Source organism: Caretta caretta, chromosome 3 (assembly GCF_965140235.1).
Source record: "Caretta caretta isolate rCarCar2 chromosome 3, rCarCar1.hap1, whole genome shotgun sequence".
Taxonomy (NCBI): Eukaryota; Metazoa; Chordata; order Testudines; family Cheloniidae; genus Caretta; species Caretta caretta.
In genome coordinates this window covers 159,291,193-159,317,572 of record NC_134208.1, presented here as the reverse complement: position 1 = coordinate 159,317,572, position 26,380 = coordinate 159,291,193, and the positions used below count along the sequence as shown (strand labels likewise).

Here is a 26,380-nt window from a genome sequence, read left to right as displayed (position 1 = left end):
GCTCCTGAACATTCAAAAAGCAAATCACTGTATTTTTTTCTTAGTGTGTAATAGTTTGTCTAAATTAAGTTGTTGTGGGTTAACTTGAACTATTTTGTGATAAAGTGCTTTGCGTCCACACGCACACAATTTTTTGTTGCAAATCATTTGATGTTTTAAGCCATATTAATACACTCCCTTTGGAAGTGTGTATACTGAGGTGTAGGATGAGTTTACCCAGAACAAAGTAGGTGTGGCTGTGTTCCCATCCTGAAACAACTGTTTTATATTTGGCAGTCCTGTTAGTATCCCATGCTGCTTTGCTGGCTACCTGGGTCAGCTTATCTATTTACCTGTGTGCCCTCTACTGTTCTGGAATCATCTTGACGTGACTGTCACCTCCCTGTTTAAACGGTGGCATGCAGCCATGTGTGGCTGTTCATGGTTCCAGCTCATGGAAATGATTATTTAGCAGCCATGCCTCTTGCTTCTGTTTGGTCTGGGCTGAGGTCCTGGACTTCATTGTCCAAGGTTCTGGACTTCGTTGTCCTCTGGGAGAGGTGCGAATCCCAGCCTATCTAAGAGCAGTCTCCATAATGCACATGTCTGCAAGTGTCTATCAGAACAAACAAAGGAGAGGGGGCACTTCGAGAACCTGATCTGATGCTGCCACAAGGGAAAGGAGCTCTAGCTGTGATTTAATAATGTCAGGGTCAATAATAAGGGGCCTGGTTGAACTCGTATGGTTTGGCAGCTATTGTGATGAACTGGATCATATTGCTTTGCACTGGACTTTTAACTTTGCATCATGTTATGTTTGTTCAATAAAGTTTTTTTCTTTTGCTATTCACAATGTTTAACCTGATGTATTTTTTTTATTAATCATTAATTGAAAATATCATGACATTCTTTGTTTGAAAATTTCATAAGAGCCTTATGTGATTCAATAAAATCCCCACCTGCAGTGTACTAAACTCCATCTACCAGTAGATATAAGTGTTAAGACACGTGTACTCATCATGATAAAAGCCTTACTCAAAGGTATATACATTGTTCACAAGTTTGTCTTGGCCTCAGAGTAGGAACATAATGCATCCCTGGCTCTGAGTCCCTGACCAGTTGCAGCATTTGGTAGATGCTGCCTTTCTGGTGTTCAGAAACTTCAGGAATTCTGCTCATGACCTCCTTCTATTCCTCAGCAAAGCTATCTCCTTTGATCTCGCGTAGGTTGTGCAAAACACAGCAAGCATCTATCAATATCTGATGATGCAGATATTGCTCATCAGCTTTCAGCTTGGACATTAGGTACCTCCATCTACCCGTCAGTCTTCCAAATGTATGTTGCACTATCATTCTGCAGCCACTTGGGATTTAGTTAAACAGGTCCTTTATCCAATCCAAGTATCCAGTAAGAGGCTTCGTAATCCAGGGAGACAGAGGGTAATCATAGGAGGAATGCCAGTACCATCAGGGTCCAGAGTGGTTCACAGAAACAAAAGTTCATTGCAGAAAACAAGCCAGAGTTTCTAAAGATCCCAGCATCATGAACCTTTGCAGACCACCCCACATTCATATTGGTGAACCTCCCATAATGTTCAGCCAGCCCTGCAGCACCATGAAGAAATATGCCTTTCTGTTGATGAACCCTGAGGCTTGATGTTGGGGGCAAAGGAGAGGCACAGGGATACCATCAATGGCTCCAATATAATTCAGGGGCTCAAATAGTAAATCCGTGAATAACATCCTGTGTATTGCCTAGCTTTATGACCAGAGGGAACAGCACCTTCTTGATAACCGCACACACCTCCATTACAACAACCCTGAGAGGTGATCTAACAATACCAAAATGAGCCGCTACTGACTGGTAGCAATCGTGTTGATGAGCTTCCAGATAGGTGTGTTCTGCAGATTTCTAGGAAGGTGGCCTTTGACATCCTGAAGTTCTGCTTCCAATGCTGGACGTCCCAGGTCTGCATTCCAATCATGTTCCATCAGTCAGTGCTAGTACTGGAAATAAGGTGCAAAATTTTAACTGTGAGAGTAATTAACCATTGGAACAAATTACCAAGGGTCATGGTAGATTCTCCATCACTAACAATTTTTAAATCAAGATTGGATGTTTTTCTAAAAGCTGTAGGAATTGTTTTGGGGAAGTTCTATGGCCTGTGCTATACAGGAGGTCAGACTACATGGTCACATTGGTCCCTTCTGGCCTTGGAAACTATTAATCTAGTTGGCTGAGCTCAAAAGTGGTGGCTAACTCGCTGAAGCCACTGCAGGAAAAGATTAAGCACTAGTATCTTCTTGATTCCATCTTCCTCAGGGGCCTGTATCTACTTGTCTTTGAAATCATTGCACAATATGAAGCATATTTGCAGTATCTTGTTTGAATTAATCACTGTGATGATCACAATGCTCAGCAATGTTTCCTCCATGCTACCTGACAGTGCTTTAAAAATAGCGCTGGCTCGTTACAAGATGGATGATGGAATGAAATGTGAGGAATCGTGGGAATTATTTATTTTGATCCCAAGTCCCAGAATTCAAGTGCCTTTTGGTAATTATCTCACAGTCATAGAACCATAGAAATGTGGGTCTGGAATGGACCTCAAGAGGTCATCTACTCCATCCCTGCATACTGAGACAAGACCAAGTACACCTAGATAATAGATCATATCTGATGGGTGTTTGTCTAACCTGTTCTTAAAAATCTCCAAGGATGGGGATTCTATAACCTCCCTTTGGAATTTATTCCAGTATTTAACTGTGTGCCGCAAAAACAGTCCCAGAATGCGTAGAGTTTAGTGGGGAAGCAGTGTACCAGGGGCTGTCTGCCCAGAATGCTGACTCCTTGTTTTGAAACAGTGCAACACTGTGTGCATGCAGCGATCCCAAAGGGTGCTTAGTTGGGGATTACAATGTGGTGTTGACCGACTGCTTGTGCAGCCATTGTTCTGGATCACTTAATGCAGATACGCAAAACCTGCAACAGCTTTCAAGTGCAGACAAGCTTAGTACAGAACTCTGACGCTTTAAAAGGTAAATGTAATGGAGACTTGGATCCAGTTGGAACAGATTCACCCTTGCTAAATGTACGATCCAGTCTTGATGTAGCTGGTGAACAGATATCTGTTGTTTTAAAAACAGCATGGGAGGCCCACAATACTGCCTTTTTATAATATTTGTATATATTTCATGTTTTTGGGAATATTATATTAGGAAGAAGAGATGAAATAATCAGAACTATAGTGAGACAGAAATGATACTGAAACGTTTTTCTTTATAGACCATATGGATTCATATTTCAAGTTATAAAGGTAAGTATTTTGCTACATTGGTCAGGATTAGTGCAGTATATTCCAATTTAGATTTTTTTAATTTTTAATTTAGAAATTAGTTGGCTAGCAGGAATCATGCACACAAAGCTTGTTGTGGGGATACTACCCTGGTACAGAATCATAGAAATGTAGGGCTGAAAGGGGCCTCAAAAAGTCATCAAGCCAGCTTCTCTGTGCTGAAGCAGGACCATGTAAACCTAGACCAGCATGTCCTCCTTTGGAAGCCTATTCCAGTGCTTAACTACTCTTATAATTAGGAAGTTTTTCCTAATATCTATCCTAAATCTCCCTTGCTGCAGATGAAGCTCATTACTTTTTGTCCGATCTTCAGTGGACATGTTGAGCAACTGATCGCCAATCCTCTTTATAACAGCCCTTAACATACTGGAAGACTGTTATCAGGTCCCCCCTCACTCTTCTTTTCTCAAGACTAAACAGGCCTAATTTTTTTAACCTATCCTCATAGGTCAGGTTTTCTAAACCTTTTATCATTTTTGTTGCTCTCCTGTGGACTCTCCAATTTTTCCACATCTTTCCTGAATTGTGGTGCCCAAAATTGGACATAGTGCTCCAACTGGGGCCTCACTAGTGCTGAGTAGAGCGGGACAGTTACCTCCTGCGTCTTACATACAACACTCCTGTTAATACACCTCAGAATCATATGAGCCTTTTTTGCAACTGTATCACATTGACAACGCATATTCTGTTTGTGGTCCACTATAATCCCCAGATCCTTTTAAGCAAAAAGACCACATAGGCAGTTTTTCCCCATTTTGTAACTCTGTTTGATTTTTCCTTCCTAAGTGAAGTACTTTGCACTTGTCTTATATGAATTTTATCTTGTTGAATTCAGACCAATTCGCCAATTTGTCAAGGTCATTTTGAATTTTAAACCTGTTCTCCAAAGTGCTTGCAACCTCTCCCTTGGTGTCGTCTGCAGATTTTATAAACGTACTCTCTACTCCATTATCCAAGTCACTAATGTAACTATTGAATAGTACCAGATCCAGGACTGACCCCTACGGGATCCCACTAGATACGCCCTCCCAATTTCAGAGCAAACCATTGAGGCAAACCATTGAGGCATAACGTTTTCTCTGCTTCAGACCAGTGTAATGGAACACTTTTTTTTTTTCCCCCAGAGTCCTGAGGGGCCAAGATAATGCTGCAATTTCAACTTACATAAAAATCATTATCACAGTACATGATCTGATACAAAGGTCTTGGAAGGTAATAGTAGAAAGCAAATGGTATAAGGGAACAAAAAAAAGCTTATTTTTACACAGTCTGAAAGCTTTGTAAGGGCATTTTTGTTTAACCTATGAAATTGCATTTGGTTTGTAATTAAAACCATTTGCTTTAGTACTACATTTAGGTAGCAATTCTGCTATATTTACATTTTGTACAGTGAATGTATGAGTAAACCAGACCTTTCTATTTTAATCTCATTGATTGTTTTACAGTCATCTTCATGTGAGATAATTTGGAGATCTTAAATATATCATAAATGCCTTGCCTGGTTTATTACTATACTAGAATACCTTTGTCTGACAGTTAAATTGCGTCTTTAGATATAAATACTTGGGGATTGAACCTGGTCTCGCAAGGCTGTGCTATCAGAATCATGCCCTTATTTTCTCCTTACTTGGCTACAGTAACAATACTCTTCATTTTCAAAGCATTCTCTGAACATTGACTAACCCTCACAAAACCTGTCAAAGAAGACCAGTGTTGTATATTATTTACCGATGGGGAAACTGAGGAAGAGAGGCTAAATGAGGAGATTTTCAAAGGCACAAAGAGCAATTAGGCACCTAACATATCAAAAATCAATGGAAGTTAGATGCCTAACTGCCATTTGTGCCTTTGACAATCAGTCTGTGAGTAAATAGCCCCTAGGACACAGATGAAATCTAAGTCTGAGCAGGTATTACTAAAGTTTTCTAAAGTTTCTGGCTGTAGCGTTGGGCTCATACATCTTGACTAGATGTTTTACCCAAGTAAATTTCATCAGTGTAAATTTGTGTACCTCAACTTGTTTAAACCGTGGGTTTTTTAAATCAATTTGTTCTGAATTCATTAGTTTCTTCTAGCTTGGGGAGGATATGGTGCTGCAGTCAAAATCCCCTACAGATATCATATAGTCAGGGAAGTGTAGGTAGAAAAGTTAAGTCCTCCTAAATAGCCAAAATCCAACATAACCTTTACCTATATTAGATGCAAAAAATGTTTTTTGCCATAATTAGAATTTAGAATGCATGCATATGATATCATCCAAGAATTTCCTCTAATTATAATCCTTTCTTAAAAGTATATGCTGTAGTATAATCTTTTCATTGTTATTATACATGTATAAAGAAATTACTTTTCGCAAAGCCCATAGACATGTAATTATCCTTTTAAGTAGCTTTGTAGCCACAAAAACTTAGTGTGAGAAGGACTGTGAAGCAAGTTATAACTCCACAGTAAAACACAAACAGTCATTACATCATAGTTAATTGCAGTTGGTAAGTATACATACTTTAAGAAAGGTTGGTCTAATTAACTTCTAAAAACCAGAGTTCTCAGGAAATTTTGCCTTAGGGTAATGGTATTGTTCAGTAAGGTGCAGTTTTTGGCTCAAAAGGTAATACAATGAAATGTGGGGTAGAGGAAACTTAATGTTTCGTTGTAGGCAAAATTAATGGATTATCTCATACACATACTTCATTAGGGATTTCTTATGTTACAGATGGACATTAGAATTCCATTGTCAGGCAGACAGAAAGTAAAACCTTATCCTTACAGTTGAGGCTAAGTAGCTTGTGTCCCCGAGAGCTTGTGAGAAAGCTTTTCTCTAACAACACACAGAGAAATCCAGAACAAGGACAATCTCCTTTAACTTGCATACTCAGAACACAGCAAATAGAGTTCCAATTACTGTCAGTGCCCCCAGAGAAAAGTCACTTGGAAAATAGAGTCCCATGCCACTTTCTGAAGAGCTTTTGTCTGCTCATGATTAATACTGAAGATACTTCCCTTTCTGAATACTTGTACTGAATAATTCCTGAATTCTTTTTCTCTGAATAAATTAATTAAAAGCACCATGATGTATGTGAATGGGATGTTTGCATAAATAATAGTGTGATTTATTTGTTCTATCTCTTATAACTACAAGTAATTTTTCCTTAATTTTGTTCTAGTCTGCAGCAGACTTGATTTTTTTTTTCATTTGAACTTGGTGTGAAGAAACTTAAATGAGACTTCTCATTTTTCTTTATGCAGCAAGGCTGCCATTGCATCTGTGTTCTGAACACATCCCACGAAACTGATGTGAGACAGAGCTTGCTCTCAAACGGTTCATTACTATAAGGACGTGCCAAAATAAACTCTAATTGAGAACACTGTTTCCTCTCTACTTCTTCTCATCTCTTAGTGGTAATTACTCTGATGTTGTTGTGGATACTGATATGACATTTATAAATGCAGCTTTTAAATCTAGCATAACGTAAGCGCTTCAGTTGTTGCTAACCAAAAAGATGAAATAGCAAGGAGATATGTGCCTGTTACATATTTACTTTGGCACATCCTTCTGGTGCTGCAGTGTCTAACAGAAAGTGACGATTACCATCTGTTCCCTCCGATGTTATCATCAAAGATTCCCTTCTTCACTGAGAATCAGCTCTTCATAGGGAGATTCTATCCCTTTCTTCATGGCACAATTCTTTTTTTTTCAACAAACATTCCTGCTTTTTACTCCCAGCTTTACACTGTTATTCTCTCTGTCCCTTTCTGCTTGGAACTATCCCATTACTTTAAATCCCCCAGGCACATCCTCATCTTCACCCTCCTGCAAATGTTTCCTTAAAGTAAACCAATGTCTTCCAGTAATCCTTTCCTTATTCTCACCAATAATTTCTCCACACCTTTCCTTTGCTGAACTGTTGTCCTATGTCTTGTCTTCTCCCTGCTAATCTTAGATTATAACTCCACATGGCATGAAAAGTTATTAATTCTGCAAAACACCCTGTACATTGCTACATATTCTGCTATATAAATGATTACTAATGGATGAGCAGGTTTTACTGACTTAGTTTGCTAATGGCGGTGGGCTAAGAAGAGGTTTATAGATTCAGTGAATGAGAAATACGTTCTCACTCTCTGATCTGCTTGGAATCATCATAAAGAATTAGCAAATGAATATCACACTGTATACAGAGGACGCATACATGCACGCAATCACAACTAATACCAATTTGCATAGAATCTATTGGGAAGCTTTGGAATTGATACTACCAACACAGGGGAGAAAGAATAAGATCCTGGAAGAATATGACCCGTATTAGACACAGGACTCTGGGTTTGGGAGACCTGGATTCTATTTTCAGCTTTTCCCTCAGATTTTCTGTTAATGTTTTGGGATCGCTTATTGACTTGAGTCTGAATTTTACTTTAATATCATGCAATAGTGTTGGGCTCTATGCCTCAGTTTTCCTACTTGTAGCAGGCAGATATTAATGTACTTCAGAGTGATGTTGAGGCAAACTTCGTTAGTCTTTGTAAAGTGCTTTGAGATTCTGATGGAAGGAGCTATGGCAGTGTGGATTATTAATATTTCTTTTCATATATTAAAACCTAACAGTTAAAGTAAGGATCAAGATGTGGTGGTCCTTTCTGGCCTTAAACTCTGACTTTAAAACAGTTCTTTGGGGAGTTTATTTTTGGTTTATGGGGTTTTCTAGGTGAATCTTGGTTGGGTTTTGTTGCTGATTTTTACATGCATATTGCATTCTTTTTTGTTTACTTGTAACTTTTGTTTTTAGTTATTACTGTTTAGGTGTCCAAAAGTGTCAGCCCTCGGCACTCACAGGCTACATCTTAGCAAAATTATTTCACATTGATTTTTGTGTACTGAATTGTATTGACTGAACTGTACTATTTTGTAAGGATCAGGGAATGTGTACGTTTAGCAATTAAAGGACCCAATCCTGCAAGCCTTCTGCATGGAACTCCCTGGAGCATCAGTGGAGGTCACATATGGGGGATTTGCAGTACTGAACCCAAGCTGACATAATTGTGTAAAGTTATATTCCTGAGTTGAGACCATATAATACATCTTGTTTACTTATATGGCTGGAATGTTGAAATTAGAGTTAAAGGTAGCTGTTTCAGAGTAACAGCCGTGTTAGTCTGTATTCCCAAAAAGAAAAGGAGTACTTGTGGCACCTTAGAGACTAACCAATTTATTTGAGCGTAAGCTTTCGTGAGCTACAGCTGTAGCTCACGAAAGCTCATGCTCAAATAAATTGGTTAGTCTCTAAGGTGCCACAAGTACTCCTTTTCTTTTTGCAAAGGTAGCTGTGTTAATTAAAAGCACCCATAACTGGATTACACTGAAGAGTATACGACAGCAATTTGTTATAAAGTTGTATAAAAGTAGCATGTGAAAGACAAGAAATTAATAATTGAATACTGGATGATCTACTGGAAAATGTTATACAATAGTGAATTTTCCTGGGAAATAGAGTAGGGGTAAAACTGTTGGAGATGACTCGTGAAACCCCTATTCCTGATTAAAAACCCTGGTGTGTGTATGTGCATGCACTCCTGTGTATATGTGGAGCCAGATTCTGTCCTTCGTGGAGTCTGTGGGGATTGCGAAAGTAATGTAACTGAGAGGAAACTTTTGTCTGTATTGTTTGCTAAATAAAGGGGGTGTCAATAGTATTTTGTGCCAGACTATTTTACTAGAGTAATTCCATAGAGGCGCTTTTCTATGTGGGTGTGAGAAACTGTATGCGTTTGCTCTTTTTGGGGTTACAGTCAGAAGTTTATTAGTGGGATAATGGAAATTAAAATCCTACTCGATCCAGCTCGTGTTGTTGGGTATAAAACTGATTACTGTAGAGTCATGACAAATTCCAAATAAATTTTCCACCCTGGTGGATTGTGCCAAAAACTGTTTGACTGAACTCTGGCACTGCAGAAATACTCCAGTAGCTGCTGTGTGTATGTTGTCCCAAATAGAAATGTTTGAAAATAGAGAAATGTATACATATTTCAAAGACAAGGCTTGATCTTGATCCCTGGATCACTGTTATACATGTGCAGAGATGATAGGTCAGATTTTGCCCTCTGACTCCATGTAGCCCCACAGACTTTTATTGGATTCAGTGGGGTTGCAGAGGTATAATCAAGGGCACAACCACAAGTACAGTGTTTTAAGCACAGATGCACAATGCCAACCAATGTTTGGATACAAATGTTTGAATTTGTAACTCTGCATTTGGAACACATCAATAATAACTTTTAAAATCACATGTGCTGTTGTTTTTTGGTTTTGGTTTTTACTTAAGACTGAAAAATACACCTGTAATTTTGTTGCTTTTATAATTAGAAGGTTGTCAGATAATAGTAATGTATTAAACTCAACCCTGCTCACTGATTTGTGGTTTGTTTTTTTCCCCCCACTTTTTCTCCTGGGTGGTCCTCTGAATTCCTGAGACCCAGGTATTGGAAAACCATTCCCAGAGAGTAGTTATCAGTGGTTCAGAGTCATGCTGGAAGAGCATAACAAGTGGGGTCCCATAGGGATCAGTCCTGGGTCTGGTTCTATTCAGTATCTTCATCAGTGATTTAGATAATGGCATACAGAGTACACTTATAAAGTATCAGGGGGTAGCCATGTTAGTCTGTAGCCACAAAAACAACGAGGAGTCTGGTGGCACCTTAAAGACTAACAGATTTATTTGGGCATAAGCTTTCGTGAGTAAAAAACCCACTTCTTCAGATGAATGGAGACTTATAAAGTTTATAAGCTTATAAAGTTTATAGACGATCCCAAGCTGGGATGGGTTGCAAGTGCTTTGGAGGATAGGTTCAAAATTCAAAATGATCTGGACAAACTGGAGAAATGGTCTGAAGTAAATAGGATGAAATTCAATAAGGACAACTGTAAAGTACTCCATTTAGGAAGGGACAATCAGTTGCACACATACAAAATGGGAAATGACTGCCTAGGAAGGAGTACTGCGGAAAGGGATCTGCGGGTCATAGTGGACCACAAGGTAACTATAGGTCAACAGTGTAACTCTGTTGCAAAAAAAGCAAACATCTTTCTGGGATGTATTAGCAGGAGTGTTGTAAGCAAGACACGAGAAGGATTTCTTCTGCTCTACTCCGCGCTGATTAGGCCTCAACTGGAGTATTGTGTCCAGTTCTGGGCACCACATTTCAGAAAGGATGTGGACAAATTGGAGAGAGTCCAGCGAAGAGCAACAAAAATGATTAAAGGTCTAAAAAACATGACCTGTGAGGAAGATTGAAAAAATTGGGTTTGTTTAGTTTGGAAAAGAGAAGACTGATAGAGGACATGATAATAGTTTTCAAGTATGTAAAAGGTTGTTACAAGGAGGAGAAAGGAAAAATTGTTTTTCTTAACCTCTGAGGATAGGACAAGAAGCAATGGGCTTAAATTGCAGCAAGGGAGGTTTAGGTTGGACATTAGGAAAAACTTCCTAACTGTCAGGGTGGTTAAGCACTGGAATAAATTGCCTAGAGAGGTTGTGGAATCTCCGTCATTGGGGATTGTTAAGAACAGGTGTCAAGGCTGATTTCCCCACTTTGGCACTTCGAGTGCAGAAGGTGGGGGCCTGCAAGGATTCTAAAAATTAATACTTGCCACTCCAGGCTTGTATTAAACTCCCAAAGTTACAGCTTTTCTCTGACCTTGGATTGGTAGATGCTGCCACCACCCAAGTGCAGAACCCCTTTGAGAGACCAGGAAGGCTCACTTGGGAATTCCTGTGGGGTACCCTCAAGTCCTTTCACCCCCGCTCCCTTCTGGAGAATAGCTGAGAAAAGAGGAAAAAAATAAATCAGCTGTTGCCACCAGCTAATTAAACAACATGTGCACAAACCTCTTAAGACACAAAAATCCAATTATGTTCTTAAATATGGTAAATTTTATTAATTAATAAAAATATACATCAGGGAACTTAGGCAAAAAAGCACTACAAGGATTAAGCATCAAGAATAGCTTTCTTTAAAGGTTACAAGTAAAACAAAAAGCACCTGGGATTAGCACAGAGGAATCCACCAGCCACAACGAAATAAAAGGAATAAACCTAATCGCATCTTCCTAGACATTTCCTGATCTACTTACATATCTGGGATTTTTAAATGAGTAGTTTCTAGGTATGATACTGATGATTTTTTCATACCTAGCCCAAGCTCTTACAGCATAGGTCTGTCCTGTCCGCTTCTCCCTGAAAAACAACCACAGACAGACAAAATGGGAGTCTTGTTTCAATTTTAAAAAGTTCTAGCCTTCCCACTGGCTCTCTTGGCCAGGTGCCCACTCACTTCCTTTTACCTATGAGACTTTTTAACCCTTTAAAGGTAGAGCAATTAGAGAACAGCTACTAAGAGGGATTTTATAGCTACTGGCTGGCTGTGTGTCTATAAAAGGGAGCTACTCCCCCCCTCCCCTCCTTTCATTTATCACAACAGGTTAGACAAATACCTGTCAGGAATGCACTTATTGCTCTTAGTCCTGCAATAAGTATAGGGGACTGGTCTAGATGACCTCTCGAAGTCCCAGTTCTATGATTCCCCTACTTTTCTGCTGCTTGTTCCTTCAAGGATCTACATTGTGACAAAACTAGTTCCAGTCAAATAGGGGCCCCTTCTGGAGCAAAAAAATAGCACTTCTGAATCAGGCAGCAGATTACAATTTAGCATCAGAAGAGCACACTGGAAAATAAGATACCTGCCCTGCTCCTGACTTGTTATAGCTGCAGAACATTGTCAAGCACTCCCAGCGATTTAGTTGAGCAAGTTCAAGCTGATGTATCCCTTTACGTTTTTAAACCCTGTAATAAGATTTTTGTCCCATTAGATATATTGGCAAAGAGCGATCTGTCTGGAGAGGTACTACTGTAAGGGCTTGTTGTAAATACCGGGACTGAATGAAAGTGTGTTATTAATAAAACATAAGGAGTGTTTATATAACAGCATGAAAATACATTGAAACTTAAATAACTTCCAAATTGAATTATTTTTCCAGCACAGCAGTTACAGACCAATCAATGCAACTTGCATTTAACAGAGTCATGATGCTATGTGTGCTTGCAGTAACCTCACAGTCTGCTGGTAAATAAAAACTAGTGACAACAAAACATATTAAATCAGTGTCGTCATCAATCTCAGATATCTGATTGAAAGTAGCGAGCTCTGTCTTAAGGCTAGTCTTAGCTCCATCCATATAGTAGTTTACATTCTTGGGCGAATGTGATGAACAGCACCTCTCAGAACCATATGTGTTGCATATTATATGTGCTGCAATATCTGGGCGAAGTAGGGTGAAGTAATCCTTTATATTTTTAGATTGGCGTTCTGTTGGGGGGGGGGAGAGCTTTAGCTCTGAGACTCACTAACATGAATTTTAAAGTCCTGCTGGTCACTTACCCATCCTGTTGTAAATTTTCTGCAAAGGCAGGTTGTTGCTAAGAATAGCAGTGTTACCTTTAGGAACCTCCATTTCAGTCCAGGCTTGACCAAGTCTATGGCAGTTTGAGGTGCAGCAGGGTACATTTCACTATGCTCTCAGAACTCTGCACCTTGGTGGGACAGGATCCCAGCAGTAAGCATTGGAAGTACAATGCATCATTCTGTCTTTCTTTCTCCAACTTAATCTAACTCTAAGAATTATTTTAACAATCTGAGATTCATCAGATAAAGAAAAATGACTTATTTCAAGGGTGCATATGGAGAAGACCATTTTGTTTTGTAATGTACCCAGGAAAGTTCAGCTCAGATGCAACATCTGGCTGTCAGCTTAGTTTCTAGCCCGCTTGATTGAAGCACAAAGAATTGAAATGATTTCTCCTTGGCTAACACAGTGAGACAATGGTTCAGTTAATATTATAAACCAAGACTTCCTTTGCTTCCTGATCTCTGCAAGGGCCACTAGAAACCATTTGGTTGTCTTAATCATGAATGCTTAATATTAATGCTTCCCACCATGCCCACTGAATGAAGAAAGAATTGGATAAGGATGGGTAGAGCAGAATGTGTCTAATTCATTGTTCGGATATGACTTGTAGGAACACTACCAAAACAAAAGCACCAAAAAAAAAAAAAAAAAAAGTTGTGGAACTAATATGATGTTTGTAACCATCACATTATTCTCTCTACTTGTGTGGTTGATCCCTTTCCTCTGTCCTTTGTCTGTTTAAATGTTCATTTCTTTAGGGAAAGGACTGTCACTTATTCTATGTATGTACAGTAAGCTAGGACAGTAGAGCCCTGTTCTTGACTGGCCCTTGTGAAAATGGATCCTAACAATGTAGTGCTTTAACTTTCCTTGATCTATATGCATGCTGAATTTGTTTTATTGAAAGTTTTACAAAGCCTAGTGTTGTTAAAAGAAACCCCTGGTATGAATATTAAAAAATAGAGGGTTTTTTTAATTGTGACTTAAACATTCCTGTGCAGCGTCTGCAGATATTTCAGTATTGGATTAGTGCACTAGATTCAAAATGTGAAACTGACCATAAACAAAAATGAATGTGAACAAGAGTTCATTCAATGAAATTAAAGGTAACAAACTTAAAACCGTTAAAAGGAAATACTCCGCCCTCCCCCCCACAAAGCACAGTAAAACTTTGGAACTAATTGCCACTAGGCATCATTGAAGCCAACAGCTTAACAGGGTTTAAAAAAGGATGAGACACTTGTATGGATAATGAGAACATCCACAGTTACATTTATATTTATTGTAAGAGACAAACTCTTCCAGGCTTAAGGCACTAACTGATGGGAGTTAGGAGGAAAGTCCCCCTGTGGGTAAGGGGGTGCTTATGGTGCTTGCTGCTGTTGGAGACAGGATATCAGAGTAGACGTAATCTGATGTCATATGGCAATTCCTATGTTCCCATGACACTGTTCAGTCTATTTTTACTGTACAAATGGAGTGAAATGGAAACCAAAGTGAGAATATGGTGAAAACTAACTAGATTTTAATATTCACTTTTAATCATTTAAAGTGTTGTAAGGAAATGGTTTTTTTTAAATGGGATTTTTAAGCAGACAATATCCATTTTCAAATGGATGAGTTTTTATAAAAATTTAAAAAAACAAAAAAAAAGTACTGTCTTTGTTACTTTATTTAGCTATTAAGAATATGTCTTAAAATGTGTTTTTGAAAGGAGCAAAACAAAAACATAATTTTTTGCTAGACTGCTCAGAAGATGGTACCATCTAGGATATTTATTTAAACAATATCCATGAAGGGTCATTCATTCTGGGGAATAGTTAATTTCCAGACTGTAAATACATTACTGGAGGATGAATGGAAAGATCTCTTTCTAAGATCTGGCATTGAGCCACTACAAAAAATAAATAATGTTAGCTCGCTTTGAAGTTGTAATGTCAAAGGCAACATGCCAACAATGCCACATGAAGAGATCTTCAAGATTAAAAACACTAACAGTTTATTGTTTACATCTCTGAAAAATACAAGAACATTAATGTAGCATCAGAAAAGTTAAAGAAGAAATAAGTGCAATGAATCCTTCCCTTACCAAGAGAGAGCTAAAACAAGTGTAAAGGGGTTTTAACTTTTATCTCTGGGGAAAGCACTGTCTAGCTGTTAGAGGAAAAGATTCTGGCCCAGATTCTCAGCCTTGCCGAAGATGGTTTGCACTGCTCCAGTAGCACAAAGCAGTTTTAAAGAACTGGCCTGAGTAGCAAACTGGGGAATCTGCAAGGGCTGTAAAGCTGGTTTAGTTGGCTCTATACCATCTCCTTCTGGCTCCTACCACCCAGCACAGGGAGCATGAGGTGGCAGGGGGCATATGCTGTGCTCTAGCAATCTGTCACTAACATAATGGTTTTATTGGAGGCCATTACAAGCCAGTGCAGGTTAGAACAGCTCTGTGTCACTTTGCCCGATCTCAATCAAGCAAAGTTCAGGATTGGGGCCTCTTTGTTCTTATATACCACAGTGATTGGGAGTTTTATATGTACTTCCAAGAGGACTGAGAGGTGAACACTGAATATAGAGAGCAACTTAAGGTCTGTGTCTTGAAATGCAAACCCCTCCTTTTGGTTGGTCTTTGCTACCGTAGAGATTACTTCTCCCTTTATAACCAGTACCTCCCATGACAGCTACATTTAACTGACACCATTACCCTTTTGACCAATAGGGGAAGACCTGTGTAGTGAACAGAACTTTCACAGGTTTCAGAGTAACAGCCGTGTTAGTCTGTATTCGCAAAAAGAAAAGGAGTACTTGTGGCACCTTAGAGACTAACCAATTTATTTGAGCATGAGCTTTCGTGAGCTACAGCTCACTTCAATGTGCTTTATGGAACTAACTACCAGATAAGACCAGAATAACCTCTTACCTCAGTGTGTTTGGAATGAAGTGCAAAACAAATGTCTTTGAATTGGCTTTTTGGTAGCAAGTTCTTCATGTACTCTTGCAGAGACACAGAATACACCCACACAATTTTAAAAAGTCTGACTATTTAAGGTTTTTTGCCCTACAGGTGGAGATTGGAGAGGAGAAGAGAGTTTATTTTGTTTTAAACTTTTGTGAGGCATTTGGTTACTATTGTGATGGGGCCATATAGATTCCTAGACAGTCCAGAATAGAACCCATATCTGAGTTGTGGTGTGACCTGGGGTAAGTCACTTCATTTCTCTGTGTCTCAGTTTCACCATCTATTATATAGTGATGATATTTACAAGCCTCTGCCAAATTCTTTACTATTTTTAAATGGCCCTTCAGTTCTGACATGCAGCACCACTGCTATCCTAGAATAGAATAGAGTTGGAAGGGACCTCAGGAGGTCATCTAGTCTAACCCCCTGCTCAAAGCAGGACCAGTCCCCAATTTTTGCCCCAGATCCTTAAATGGCCCCCTCAAGGATTGAACTCACAACCCTAGGTTTAGCAGGCCAATGCTCAAACCACTGAGCTATCCCTCCCTACTAAAATGAATGCTCTTGAAGAAAGGCTACTAAAATGTTTTATATTGGATGATTTTTATGGGGACTAACTTCCTGTCTGAAACGCTGAAACTGCCATGTAATCCAGGGTTTGTGTGCAAACCTGGGGAGAATCTGGGTTAGGACTCTGAATATTGTGGCTAAGAGAAATTAGCACTTCCTCAAAGGATACAGAGGTATTTATAGGTTTCAGAGTAACAGCTGTGTTAGTCTGTATTCGCAAAAAGAAAAGGAGTACTTGTGGCACCTTAGAGACTAACCAATTTATTTGAGCATAAGCTTTCATGAGCTACAGCTCACTTCATCAGATGAAGTGAACTGTAGATCACGAAAGTTTATGCTCAAATAAAGAGGTATTTATGGAATTTTGGCTGAAACTGGTCAGCTGATTCAATCCTTAACTTGCCTTTAATTTCCATTTTCTAGTCTGAGAGGGTTTCTGAGGAATTTAAGGTCAATTTGAAAAGTTGCAACATTTGCATGGGAACCTCATGCATCCTTAAAACTTGTGAATGTATGCACACAAGTGTCTGATTTTTCTCCAAATGCTGTTTTTATGGGTGCTAATTATGCCAGCACAATCTATATGCCAGTCTTTGCAAAGTTGACCCCAGAGGTTTCAACAACATCTCCTGCCTTACAAGAATTTTAAAGGACATTGATCAATTTTAGCCCTCAGGTAACTGGGTGAACTCCCTTAAGTTAGATGCTACAGTTCTTGTTTAGCTTCAGGGATGAATCTGGCCCAGCATTTTCAGTGAATATTTTATTTATCCCCTAGAGCAATTTCAAAGCATCAAATCACTGTATGCAACAACAGCAACAACTACCACAAAAACCCTTCCAGCGCTGGAGAGAGTATGGAATAGTATGTGTCATAAACAATGTCTGCCATACAGAACAGTTTTGAAATAATTAATATTTCAAGAATAATTCCACAAGCATGATGGGTCTTTCAAATGTGACATACTTTAAAAACAAAAAAACAAAACCCCAAACCGCCGCACACACATTTCTTGTATTTAAAAGGCTGCTCAGAAATATTAATATTAAAGAGAAACTGGTTTGGGTTTTTTTTTGTTTTTTTTTTACTTGAGGCACAAAACAGTTTAAAGATGTTCCAAATGGAATTGTTTAATATTTTAAGTATTCTATATCTAGTGCTCTTAAAAAAGTACAACCAGCCTGAAGCCAGAATTATGGAATTAAGAAAGGGTGAAACCAGAGCGGCTTTGGTTTGACAAAATTTCATCACTTGGGGAGGTGTTTTGGATCCTGGAGTCTATGTACTTTTTTTCTTTTGGAGGGTCTACAAGAAAGCAAAGGGGGGGACGCCTTCTGAACACTTCAACCTCAGTCTACATTTTACATTGTTGAAGTCTGGGAGGTAGTATAGTAAATGTAGAATATCTTTTCTCCAAGCAGCTTTCAAGGATGCAAGATTGTCTGCTTCAGTGTTCTTCACTAGTTTAGTGTGCTAAAATGAGGTATGGGTCTGTGCAAGGATCTGAAGCCTTGATGTATGTATTCTGTGAATTTTCAGGGTTAAGCTGAGAGGTTCAAGTGACTAATAATATTTTTGTACAGGTCGTTAGTGACCAAAAGTTACAGCAATCTGATAATATAGCCACCGTATCTACCGTGTTATAATATGATTGTGCCACAGCATAGATGGGCTTCTAGCTACTTACATTAATTTTGAAAGTGGGACTGTCATAAATATAAAGGGAAGGGTAAACCCCTTTGAAATCCCTCCTGGCCAGGGGAAAGCTCCTCTCACCTGTAAAGGGTTAAGAAGCTAAAGGTAACCTCTCTGGCACCTGACCAAAATGACCAATGAGGAGACAAGATACTTTCAAAAGCTGGGAGGAGGGAGAGAAACAAAGGGTCTGTGTCTGTTTGTATGCTGGTCTTTGCCAGGGACAGAACAGGAATGGAGTCTTAGAACTTTTAGTAAGTAATCTAGCTAGGTATGTGTTAGATTATGATTTCTTTAAATGGCTGAGAAAAGAATTGTGCTGAATAGAATAACTATTTCTGTCTGTGCATCTTTTTTGTAACTTAAGGTTTTGCCTAGAGGGGTTCTCTATGTTTTTGAATCTAATTACCCTGTAAGATATCTACCATCCTGATTTTACAGGGGGGATTTCTTTATTTCTATTTACTTCTATTTTTTATTAAAAGTCTTCTTGTAAAAACTGAATGCTTTTTCATTGTTCTCAGATCCAAGGGTTTGGGTCTGTGGTCACCTATGCAAATTGGTGAGGCTTTTTATCCAACATTTCCCAGGAAAGGGGGGGTGCAAGTGTTGGGAGGATTGTTCATTGTTCTTAAGATCCAAGGGTCTGGGTCTGTAGTCACCTAGGCAAATTGGTGAGGCTTTTTACCAAACCTTGTCCAGGAAGTGGGGTGCAAGGTTTTGGGAAGTATTTTGGGGGGAAAGACGCGTCCAAACAGCTCTTCCCCAGTAACCAGTATTAGTTTGGTGGTGGTAGCGGCCATTCCAAGGATAACGGGTGTAATATTTTGTACCTTGGGGAAGTTTTGACCTAAGCTGGTAAAGATAAGCTTAGGAGGTTTTTCATGCAGGTCCCCACATCTGTACCCTAGAGTTCAGAGTGGGGGAGGAACCTTGACAGGGACTTAGGCTCCTAAATTATGTAAGCTCTTTTGAAAATTGTATGTGACATGCCTCAATCAGTTAACAACAGGGTTGTGCAAATTTTCTCTTGCAGTTGCAGTCATTATGTTCCTTGAAATATTCCTGACACTGGCCTTGGGGACCATCGTCTATCTGTTCCTTTCCAGAAAGAAGGAGGAGACGCTACCCATTGAAGAGGAATGGTGGGGCAAAGGGCAGAAACCTGACTCAGAAGAAGATACAACTGTTCGTCCATTTAAGGTGGAAACCACAGAAGCAGAGCTGAATGTAAGGAAACATTTCTTCTGGGGAGAGGAGAGTATGAAATGGCAGAATAAATGCATGTTTTGTTTTGGAGTGATTTTAAATTAAACCAGTAACTAACTTTATAGAAGTGAAATAGAGCTATTGAAATTGAGGCCTGATGCACAAATCTTAATAGCAAGGGACTTTCCCTTGCTCTCAAAAAAGTAGTAGTGATAAGTAGACTTCTGTATCCCAATGTTTTGTTTTGTTCCCAGCTGGCTGCTAACATGTTAGTGTATGAACCTACTTTGTGGAGTCTGATCATTCTAGAAAATATAGCACAGAAAAGTGGAATTTGGTTTTAGTGATCATTAACTCTGTGCTGCTGTACTTGCCCCTCCCTCAGAGTGATTATTCAGGCTTTAGATCAGTGGTTTTCAAACTGCGGGTCGCGACCCAGCACTGGGTTGCGGCATGTCAGGCACTGGGTTGCAGCAGCTTGGTCAGCACCGCCGACCGGGACGTTAGAAGTCCCGCTGGTGGTGCTGCCCGCTAAGGCAGGCTAGTCCCTACATGTTCTGACACCGCACTGCGCCCCGGGAGCGGCCAGCAGCAGGTCTGGCTCCTAGGCAGGGGGGCCACGGGGTTCTGTGGGCTGCCCCTGCCCAAGCACCGGCTCCGCACTCCCATTGTCTGGGTGGGGGGGTGCCTGCAGGCGACAGCCGCGCGGAGCTGCTTGTGCGCCTGCACCTAGGAGCTAGATCTGCTGCTGGCTGCTTCTGGGGTGCAACGCAGTCTGCGGTGACAGGACAGGCAGGAAGTCTGCCTTAGCACCCCCCCTGTGCCGCTGACCTGTAGCCGCCCAAGGTAAGCTTACGCCCCAATCCCCTGCCCCAGCCCTGAGTCCCCCCCCGAAACCCAGAGCCCCTTCCTGCACCCCAAACCACTCATCCCCAACCCCATCCCAGAGCCTGCACCCCCAGCCCAGAGCCCTGACACCCTCCCGCACCCCAACCCCCTGCCCCAGCCCAGAGCCCCCTCCTACACACTGATCCCTCATTCCTGGCCCCAGCCACCGCCCTCACCCCAACCCTCTGCCCCAGTCCTGAGCCCCCCCACATCCCAAACCCCTCATCCCCAGCTCCATTACGTCGTGGGCATCAACAATTTTCTTCAACTGGGTCGCCAGAAAAAAAGTTTGAAAACCACTGATCTAGATAATAAAAGACAGATTGGGCAAATGTCTTTAATTTACTCATTTCAGAAGCAGATAAGAATTTCTCACCTTTTTGAGTGCCACTTGGCTGCAAGTAAAGAACAGCAACAGCACAGCTCTTGAAAATGTTAGTTAAAGCCTTTTATAGGATGACTGACCCGCCTTGGCATTAAAACACTGATACCATGGTAATGAGTACAGTGAAAATATGCAGGTGGTGGAATCTTGCAAGTGATAGAGATTTTGCTTTTACATGTACATGTTTGTACATATTTGGGAAACTTGCAGATTTATAGAGCTGCTTGGTGTGATTATTCAAATGTTATACAAAAAATGGGGTTGTCCCTATTGTTCCTTATAACAGGTTTCCATTTCTTTTATTTGTCGTGGCTTCTATAACTCTTACCTTCTTCCACTTCTGGGTTTAAATAGAAGGTGGCCTCTTAAATGTTCTCTTCCGTTGTATGGTATAATTGTGGATAGCTGCTTACTTGAGGGTTGCCTCTAAATTAAATACAGTTTTGTCTTATGTAAAAGCTATTGTAAAATAACAACCCAGCAGCAATAAATGATATTGGTTGGGCATAAATAAGGCCTTGTCTAGACTAGGATTTAAAGTTGTGATGTTAGCACGTTAGCTAACACATTTTATATAAATCTAGGTTAGACAAGTCACTTTACCTTCAACACCTGTTAAAGCCTGGAGAACACCTCCTGAGGTCCCTTCCAACCCTGATATTCTATTCTATGAGTTAAAACCTAGAGAAAGCCTGGACTCATATTTGGCCAGTTTAGTACATGCTAAAGTATACACTGCCTTGTCTACCCTAGACTTTTAAAAAACATTTTAGCTAACATCACAACTTCAAATCCTTGTCTACGCAAAGCCTAACCTTTCTGTGAATGTGTGCATATAATTCCTGTTAGCTGAAATAGGAGTTATCCATGTACATTGACATCAGAAAATACTTCCCAACCCCCCCATAATTGCAAGTATGAGAAGTCTCTTGCTACATACAGGCTGCTTGTCTCTACTGAGTGATTATTAGCTGACTGTACCATATCTGCAGCATTCCACATGAGCCCTGAATCCACATTAGGAGGGTCACTTTTGTAGACTCGACAAATCCACCAAAATAAATTTTCAGGGAAAATATCCAGCTCACTGACTCAAGGGAGCAAAGGAAAGGGATTTGTTGGAGTTCCATGTGTAGTGGGATTGCAGGACTGAGCTCCAACGGCAGGATTTTCCAAAGTACCTAAGTAACATGGAGCACAAGTACCATAGGAAGGAAATGGAATTTGTATTCCTAAATCACTTTAGGTTTTGAAAATCCCACCCTAAAGCACCTTATTCAGTACCCAAATACATGGAAAAGGGAAGGAATCAGTGTGACAGAATGGGAGCGAGCACTGTAAAGAAGACTCTTTGATCTCCTGCCCATTAGGTGCTCGAAAAAGACTCTTCTCTTCCCCTGTGGTCTGACTGAACAAGGACAGCCAAGACAGTGTGACAGGTATGCTACAGTCAGGAGAGAAAGGGCAGGGCTTTAACAAGGGGAGAGGGCATTGACGGGGGCTCTATAAGTACATCAGCAAAGCAGTAAATTACACAAGTATCACAGGTTTCAGAGTAGCTGCCGTGTTAGTCTGTATTCGCAAAAAGAAAAGAAGTACTTGTGGCACCTTAGAGACTAACAAATTTATTTGAACATAAGCTTTCGTGAGCTACAGCTCACTTCGTCTGAATGCATCCGATGAAGTGAGCTGTAGCTCACGAAAGCTTAGGCTCAGATAAATTTGTTAGTCTCTAAGGTGCCACAAGTACTCCTTTTCTTTTTACAAGTATCACAGGAGGTTTTATTTTCACTTCAGTTACTATTTTGCATGACAATAAATTAGGAAATGTGCCAAGTAAAACACATAAGAGGATCTATAGTATCTTTATCTTATCATCCTTCCTCTTCTCTTTTCCCTTCAACCTATTTCTCTTCTTGTTTACTTTAGGATTTATTTAGAAGACTTGATCAGGCTCGATTCACTGAGCCCCTGGAGAACAGTTTCTTCCAATATGGATTTAACTCCGTTTATCTCCGGAAAGTCGTCTCCTACTGGAGAAATCAGTTCAACTGGAAGAAGCAAGTGGAAGTTCTCAACAAATTCCCGCAATTCAAAACGAAAATTGAGGGTGCGTGGCTTTGCCCTGAAAAGAGCATGTGATAAAATTTAAAGATCATATCTAGCCTGTTGGAATCATTCCAGTGCCATTTAAAACTGGCCAGTTATAACGCCTATTTCTGAGAGGTTTAAAATGAAAATTCTAGCAGATACTGATGCATAGTGGTGCTGATTGTTGCTGTTGTTAACATAACTTTGCTGAGGGGAGGTTCTAATGCCATGAAATAAAGATACTTGAGCAGTCCCGTTAAGATCGGAATGCTGCACGTGAGTAAGGTTTGCAGGATCAGGCTTTGCACTTCAGTGCACGACTGCTATAAACTACTTAATACCAGTAGTTTGGTGCATCCATTACCATTAGAAGGAGTGACACCAAGAAACCCAAATCTTGGTGCTAAGGTTAAACCCCAAGAGTGGCTGCATCTGCAGTGAGAAATATAGGGGTGTCTCCCACCATGGTGGTAGCATTGGTACTAGCTGTGGTGGGAGCAATAGTGTTGACTGACTGCTCAGAGGTTTGCCACTGTGTCATGTAACCTTACTTCTGAGTAGGTCTCGGTGCCACAGTGGTAAAAATGCTAGTGGCCAGGCTATACAACTCGCCCTCCATAGCTAGTATCAGTGAAACTGCACCACTGCTACAGCAATGTGAGAAATTTCCCTGAAAGTCTCAGTTTAAACAAGGCCAAAGAGTGCCAAATGGAGTCCTCTGATGCATGCACAGATTTTCTATTGAGGTCAGTGGGAGCCAAGTACAAGAGTCTTAAGGCAGAATTTGACCTTAAGACTTTAAAATACCAATTTGTTCTCAAGCCTGCAAAATATCAAAATCATCCTTTGTATCATCCACAGATTCCTTACCTTTGTTCCCTGTCCTATTTTATCTTATGTACCTGTCCAGCCACCATCAGTACCCATAGGTTCTATATCTCGGTAACCCTCCCTAGGACTAAGGTCTAGATGTAGCTCCCTATGGTGGATCCCATCAGATTTTCTGCGGTGCAAATTCAGGTGATCACTGCCCCATAACAACTGCTCGGGCTCCCTCCCCTGCACTCTCTGTCAGCCCAGGAACACAGAACCATGTTACCCTTTGTAGCAATTTAATGTGCTTCTGGCACTTGGTGACTGAGCTAGCTTATTCTGTTTATTTATTTAAATACATCAAAGGGACCTCTTGAAAGTGACTGGGGAGATTTTGAGATTTACCAGTCATTGCCTAATGGAAGCTTTGAAATGCTTGGGAGCAGAGTAATGCTTTATATGTTTGTGTGCTTTTTGGGTACAAGGTGTAGATTCAGGTCAAAGCAGACAATTGTCCCATATTAAGAAATCTATGAAAGCAAAATTCAAGCTTAAGATGATGCCTTTTTTTATTTGAACCTATAAATACATGTTGTTAGAAATGGAGCAACTGACCCTAAGAGACATTCTGGGTTTGTCACACTGAGACAGTGCTGTTTAGTGGTTAGAACTTGGCTCCTTTATTTAAGTACTGACGGTGTACTTTTATCTTGTGTAGCATCCAGCAAAGAGATGCTGCCTTAAAAAAGACTTACAGTGTAAAAGGTAGACTTGAAGAAGACCAGGACAGGATATCCTGGGCAATGCACTGGAAGGAATAATTTTCATATTAATAATTGTTATTAAGATGGGCAGGAGAGCATGATAAAAAACAAGTTCAAATGTGCATAAATTCAGACTCCTGGGTTCCATTCCTGCCACTGACTCATTGTCTGACTTTTGATGAATTACTTAACTTCTGTGCTTCATTTTGCTAATCTGTTGGAAATAATATTTGCCTTCCTCAGTTGGCTGTTGAGACTTAACTGGCATTTGTAAAGCACTTTGAGATCCTTAGATAAAAGGATCCATAGCTGTGCAGAATGTTGTTTATAATAATTCTGGTTTTTGCAGTCACCAGAAATACTTTATGAACAGATTTATTCATAACCCTCAGTTCTCTATGATTGGCCTCAGAAGCCTTTGTGTGTATGTGTGTGTGTGTTTGCATATTTTATTTATTTATTCATTTATTTTTACAGGCCTTGATGTCCATTTTGTTCATGTAAAGCCTCCCAGCTTGCCTGAGGGCCGCTCTGCAAAGCCATTATTAATGGTTCATGGTTGGCCTGGCTCAATCTATGAGTTTTACAAAATTATCCCTCTCTTGACGGACCCTGCTAGCCATGGCCTGAGTGATGAACATATTTTTGAGGTCATTTGCCCATCAATCCCTGGCTATGGCTTCTCGGAAGCATCACACAAAAAAGGTATATTGTGAGTGGAGTAGAAACTGTATCAATACAGCAGTTAGCATCCTTGTGGTAAAGTAATCCTTAGTGGCTCATGCATTTTCTTTAATAATTTGATGCTCTATGCAGAGTAGGAGATAATATGTTAATAATCAAGTTAAATAATTTATTGTACAGATATAAGGCACTTTTATGTGATGTGGCGAAATCAGTGTGATTTTAAAATGACTTAATTTTAGGGCCAATGTATAGATATTTATTTAAAACAGAAAGGGGTTTATAAAAGTTAATATGAAGAGAAACCTCATAAAGTAAATGAAAAACACAAACAATACCTCCCCCCACAAATGGTGGGTTTTTTTTAGTTGTAACTGTTCCATCTAGTATCTTTAGTCAAGCTGAGTTCAGAACAAAAAGTAAGCAAACAGCATAAATGGTGAAAAATAAACCTAAGGCAGTTAAAGAATAATGCAACTAAGAAATTATTTTTAAATATGAAATTTTGTTAACGTCACTTCAAACAAATGTGGAAACAAGATACTATTTTTAACGTGCTTTCATATCCTAAAGATCAGAATAACACTTGGATGAGGAAAGCAGAGTTAAATGACTGCATGTTAGGTCAGGGCCATGAAGCCTCTGAGGAGGGGAATAAGGACAGAAAGGCCAGTCCTTATCAGTTCTATCTGTTGAAGCAGCTTGTCTGCTGTGCTCTGTAACATGGGGTGCTGTTATTTATCAAATAGAGTGCACAGTATTAATTCATCTAGTGGTCTTGGGGAGGAGGCAAGAGGAAAGAGAAGTTTGTTTGGTCTTCCAAAGCTGGGCAGCTTCTCCAATAATGTTTGTGTGGTTTATTTTCGCACCAAGTTTATGGACTGACACAGAGTGTGTGTATTCTGGAAATGACCCAAGGCATGGCAGTGGACCATTGTATCACTGTTGAGGCTTGAAGTTTCCAGCTCTGGCTAACCTGAAGTTTTCTCCTTGTGGGAATACGCTGCAGTGGCAGTGCTCAAGAATACCCACGAGGGGCTAGTTTAGAGCAGCGTTATAGTCTCCAGGGAGACCACTAACCCTGTGGTAGAGCATGTGCATGAGTGTGGAGCGCTGGTGGCGGGGTGGGAGCTCGGCTGTTCGCCTCCTAGGGCTTTGACAGCACCACTAAAAAATACTGTCTGTACAGTGTGGTAGTTGGTAACTGTTAGTCAATAAAACTTGGTGCCTTTTGCTCTTCACAGGCTTTAATTCTGTGAGTGCCGCTTGCATATTTTATAAATTGATGTGCAGGCTTGGATTCCATGAATTCTATGCTCAAGGTGGTGACTGGGGCTGGCTGATCTGTACCAACCTGGCCCAGATAGCTCCCAAGTGAGTATTCTTTAAATCATAAATTTAATGCTCATGCCTGTGAGGGTCTCCTGACTTGCCTTTACCTGGGAAGCGTGTAATTTTCCCCTCTGGATTGCTCTGCACACAGTCCTGACCTGGATCACCATTTCCGCTCAGGTCCTGGGCTTCTCTCAAATAGA

General features: G+C 40.2%; 1 protein-coding gene across 3 annotated transcripts in view; it reads left to right on the top strand.

Annotated features, from left to right (window-relative positions):
* EPHX1 (epoxide hydrolase 1) overlaps positions 1-26,380 on the top strand; it is a 45,669-nt gene that overhangs the window by 8,822 nt on the left and 10,467 nt on the right. For 2 of the 3 annotated variants that reach the window (XM_048843334.2, XM_048843335.2), the window contains 4 exons: positions 19,048-19,241; positions 22,423-22,603; positions 24,639-24,866; positions 26,090-26,219. In XM_048843334.2, the coding sequence (XP_048699291.1) occupies positions 19,059-19,241; positions 22,423-22,603; positions 24,639-24,866; positions 26,090-26,219 (722 nt within the window). In that variant the 5' untranslated portion in view covers positions 19,048-19,058. Of the gene's footprint in view, positions 1-19,047; positions 19,242-22,422; positions 22,604-24,638; positions 24,867-26,089; positions 26,220-26,380 lie in introns of those variants that run through there. The other variant, XM_048843337.2, reaches the window with a different exon arrangement.